Below are 5,164 nucleotides of genomic sequence, written 5' to 3' on the forward strand. Positions count from 1 at the left end.
AAGGAAACCCAAAAAAAACTACAAAAAAAAATCGATGCACTCTAGCACGGGCGTAGTTTTTGCTCCCCACTTGGAAAAAAATAAAATTTTAAATAATTTTAAAAAAATACAAAATAAACAAAATAAAAAAGAAATTTAAATAAATTGATAAATAGAACAATTAATTCTTTAAAAAAAAATTATAACTTTGTCTCCATGCATGGAGGTTTCAACTAGTTTTTTTCCCCCTGTCTCCGTGCACAGTGGCTTCTGCTCCGTGCACGGAGAGATTACATTTTTTTTTGCTGTGTAGTTTTACATTATAATATATATTTTTTTCAATTTAAAATTCTCTTTAATTCTTTTCTCTTTAAATTTTTTATTTATAAGTAATATGTGTAAAAAAAAATTTGTCGCATATTATCTCTATCTTTATTTATTTATTTTTTTTATATAAAAGTGATATTTTTCTTATATCCTTACTATATATATCTATATCAGAGTGGGGGGAATGGAAATTGCGTGTTGCGGTGAATTTGGAGGTAGTGTACAATAAAATAAAATATATATCAAGCAAACGGTATCGTTTTTGGCCCCCAATTCAAAAAAACAAAACAAAAATGTTACAGTAAAGATGGATCAAGACACTGCTGCTTTCTACAGTGCCCGCACATTCCCCTTTTTATATAGTAGGGATATAACTAATATGGTTGGAAAAATAAATTATACTTATATTTTTTCCAATATATCCCTATATCGAATAGTTATTTAAATAGGAGATTTATGATGGATTCCTCAATTGAGATCTTAATGAATTTTAATGAAATCCATTAAAATTTAGGCGTGCCCAATTGATATTTTAATGAAATTCAATAAAATCCTTTAAAATTTAAGTATTCTCAATAACTAATGGATTTATAGTGATTTCAATAGAAGAATTTTTAAAAATTCGAATGGATTTTAAGCTTAAAAATAGATATAATCATGTCTTTTAAAATTTCAACATATTTGTTGAGACTTTTAAGGAATTTTGCGGATTTGGAATTTTGTGAAAATCTGTTCAAATATATAAAATTCATTAGGATTTATAGTCTCTTAAAATTCATACAAATCTTAGTTGAGAACATTTCTATTAATATTTGTTGATAACAAGTCACATTAAAAAGGAATATTAAAAAATTAAGCAATCAATTATACTCTCAACATGAAAAGTGAACTATAATTTCAAAAAATTGGATAATGAAAACAAGGCTATTTATATGGAAAGGAGGAAGTAATACATACATCTACAATTTTCAACTTCAATTTTTAAACCTCAAACTTACATGAAAATAATATGACCTTAGGACATGGAGGAATTTGAAAGAGCGTGACATGTAGTTATGGATACAAACATTTAAAGAATGTTTGTCACCTAATATTGAACTGAACTATATAGCATAGAAATATTAAAAATTTGCTTTAAAAAAATGAAATATTAGAATTGCAATTTTTCTTCAATATTTTCATCATTTCATCATCCATATTTTCAACCATATTATTATTTCATATATTTTCAAGAAGGCCCAAAAATAATTGTTAATTTTTTTTTTTAAAAAAAGAGAAGAAAAGAAAGGGATGTGCTACTGTGACAACCCCTAGTTGTCCGGGGAGTATGTGGCCCCCCTATTGGGAGGCGCTTGTGGCCAGACGACCAAGGAGTTGTTCAAGGGGCTTAAGCCGAAAAGAAAATATTTATCTTAATTTCCAACTCTCAACTACCCCTTCCAGACATGAAAATGTCAATTTCATATCTAACAATTCCTTATTTCAATCCACTTAGAATTTTTGTTGTTTGACACGTAGCAGCTCTCATCCACTTAACTACGTGGCTTTATTACAAATTTTAGACACCACATTTTCTTGCCACGTGGCATTAACAATGTGTGTATATATAGGTGTAGTAATTGTAAACTCTAACTGCAAAAGAAAGAGAACCCAAAAAATTTGCCATCTTTTCTCTCATGGAATTGTCCAATTCCACCGCCTCAACCACCGCATTAAAGCCTCTTTTACTCCTCCTTCTCCTCCTCCACTACCTCAGCGGCTCCGCTGCATTCTACATAGTGAGTGACGCAGAAAAGATACCAGAATCCGACGTTGATCTTTTGGAATTCCCTTTAAATTTAGAGTACTTGGAAGCTGAATTCTTCTCATGGGGAGCTTTGGGCTATGGCTTGGATCGATTTGCTCCGAGTCTCACCATGGGCGGTCCACCTCCCATCGGCGTTAAAAAGGCCAAACTGAGTCCATTTATGAAGGACATTATTGCACAATTTGCATTTCAAGAATTTGGACATCTGAGGTTTAACTTCTTTGTTTGTTTGTTAGATTTTAATAATCTTCATTTCATTTGAAATCTTTGGTTAGTTAACAAATAGATTTGCATTATCTCCCATAAAAGTTTAAGCTATTAGACCGATACAAATGCTTCATGTATGTGATCAGATTGATCATGTCCACGATTTTCATGATCAAGCAAGGGGAAAACCATGATTTTTATTTTAAAAAAAAGGGGAAACGGCGAAAATGTTGGATGCGTGGAGTCTGATTGTACTGCTCACTTTTCTTATCGACTGCTAATCGACCTAATAGTTTTGTCCACATAGGCGAGCCTCTTTCTTTGCGTTCGATGTGTGAATAATTTGCTTCTTTTCGTTAATGTGAAACCCTGTAGAGGGGAGTGAACATATGTTCGCATTATGTAGAATGACTACTATTTCGTATAATTATTTCTTTTGATAGTAAGGCAAAAATGGACGATTTTAAGAAAGTTGATGATGCAGAGCGATAAAGAAGACGGTTCCAGGATTCCCCAGGCCATTACTGAATCTAAGTGCATCTTCATTTGCTACTGTTATGAACAACGCATTTGGGAAACCATTGGTGCCTCCTTTTGATCCTTATGCGAATGACATCAACTATCTTCTTGCATCCTATGTTGTTCCTTACGTTGGACTCACCGGATATGTCGGGGCAAACCCAAAACTCCAAAGCTCTACGGCTAAAAGGGTACGTTAATCATTATTGAGCCACTCCGTCTAGAGGCTCACAATTTTCTGAAATTGGTGGCAGTGACACTTGAACTCATGATATAGCATACTTCTCATGTCATTTTTTTTCAATAAAAATCTGATACGTGTATAATTTTCATAAATAGGTAGTGATTAGTGTTGTCTTGAACGCAGATCTTCGTTAGCTCTAACATTTTGCATGTTTGATCAGCTAGTGGCGGGGCTTTTGGGCGTGGAATCAGGTCAAGATGCGGTTATAAGAGCGCTCCTTTACGAACGAGCAATGGTGAAGGTCATACCCTATGATTTCACGGTGGCTGAATTCACTGACAGAATATCATACCTACGAAATAAGCTGGGAAAAGGGGGATTAAAAGACGAAGGACTGATAGTTAAACCCGCACAAGGTGCTGAGGGTAGAATTCGAGGCAACGTGCTTGCCGGGGACAAATTCTCTGTGGCATTTGATCGAACACCTGAAGAAATTCTTAGAATAGTGTATGGAAGTGGAAAAGAGAATAAGCCTGGCGGATTTTACCCCAAAGGAGCTGACGGAAACATAGCCAGATCTCATTTGGATGATGTGGTGAATTATGATTTGCTAAATACTTAGAAAATTTGAAGAATTTTGTGTAAAATTTTAGACCATAAAGTTTGCCGTAATGCTAAACTTTCCAGGCATTTATGCTTAATTTGTTGAGAATTAAGTGTTCGTTTATTCACTTGTGTTTCTATGGACGTTTTAGCCTCATTTGGCTCCCATTAAATTAAATAAATCTTGAATTGAAAAGTATATCTCGTTTGCCATTTTAGATGTACATTTATCTTGACTAATTAACATATTTGATTAAGATCCGGATCCGATGTTTTAATGCAATTTCTTGCATGATTATTGATATCCCTTAAATCTCATTTTAGTTGGATTTTTTTTTCTTGCAACAATTTCAAACAGTATTTACAACTATCATTTAGCAAATCAAATAGATATACAAGTAAACAACTATGAGGAAATAGTGGAAGATGGCCGGTTAACCCGGTCATCTTTCCAAAAAGGTCTTTGACTATATTAAAAAAAAAAATGAAAAACACAATTAAAACATAAAAAATGTTGAATGCCAGTTATACCCTCGCACCATTTCTCAAAGCTCTGGTTCTGGAAACTACAGTGGACTATTAGAGATTGCCATTTTTCTATAAAGAAAGTGAGTTTTGAAGTTAATTACAATATAATATATGGATCTTATATATTTTATATCCTTGGATCTTGTTGTATGTAAGTATTGTGTAAAGATACTTCGTGGGTGAACCGTTCGCAAGCGGTAGGAAGACGGAAGGAGTCTAGGCCATTTGGAAAAAGACGACGCTTGGGCCATCATTTTCCAGACGGCCCAAAGTTTTGGCTCCGGACACTGGGCCGTTTAGGGCCCAGGCCATTTTTTATTTTTTAAAATAAATAATTTAATTGTGTATTTTAATATTTAAATAATTATTTTACAATATTATATATATTAGTTTAATTAATATTTAATTATTTATTTAAGTAAATGATAAATTACTAAATGAAATAAGTTAAATAAATATTAAGAAAACAATTAACATAATTCATGAAATAATTAAACTAAAACAAATAAATTAAACAAATAATTAAATATTAAACATATAATATACATAAACAATAAAAATAATTATAGAAGAATACAATAAACAATTAAATGAATTATTAATAAAACATTAAAATAATTAATTGAAATATATAAATTAAATAACTAACTAAATATTAAGTAAATATATACATAAACAATTAAAATAATTAATGAAATATTAAAATAAATAATTAACTATTAAATAAACGATATAGATAAGCAATTAGACTAATTCGTGAAATATTTAAATAAATAATTAAACTAAATAACAGAAATAAATAAATTAAACAAATAATTAAATATTAAACATATAATACACATGAATAATTGAAATGTTTATTTAAAAATCCAATAAAACAATAAAAATAATTAATCGAAATACATAAATTAAATCACTAATTAAATATTAAGTAAATAATATACGTAAACTATTAAAATAATTGATAAAATATTTAAATAAAAAATTGTATTAAATAATAAATAAATAAT

At 30.5% G+C, this 5,164-nt stretch overlaps 1 protein-coding gene across 1 annotated transcript; it reads left to right on the top strand.

Annotated features, from left to right (window-relative positions):
* The first annotated feature begins 1,917 nt into the window (after window positions 1-1,917).
* Window positions 1,918-3,750, top strand: LOC111371570 (desiccation-related protein PCC13-62). Its single transcript, XM_022993629.1, has 3 exons — window positions 1,918-2,323; window positions 2,805-3,030; window positions 3,244-3,750. Exons 1-3 carry the CDS (start codon window positions 1,983-1,985, stop codon window positions 3,643-3,645), a joined length of 969 nt encoding a protein of 322 aa, XP_022849397.1. The 5' UTR covers window positions 1,918-1,982; the 3' UTR covers window positions 3,646-3,750.
* Window positions 3,751-5,164: the final 1,414 nt, after the last annotated feature.

This window comes from Olea europaea, chromosome 22 (genome assembly GCF_002742605.1).
Source record: "Olea europaea var. sylvestris chromosome 22, O_europaea_v1, whole genome shotgun sequence".
In the NCBI taxonomy this organism is placed as follows: domain Eukaryota; kingdom Viridiplantae; phylum Streptophyta; class Magnoliopsida; order Lamiales; family Oleaceae; genus Olea; species Olea europaea.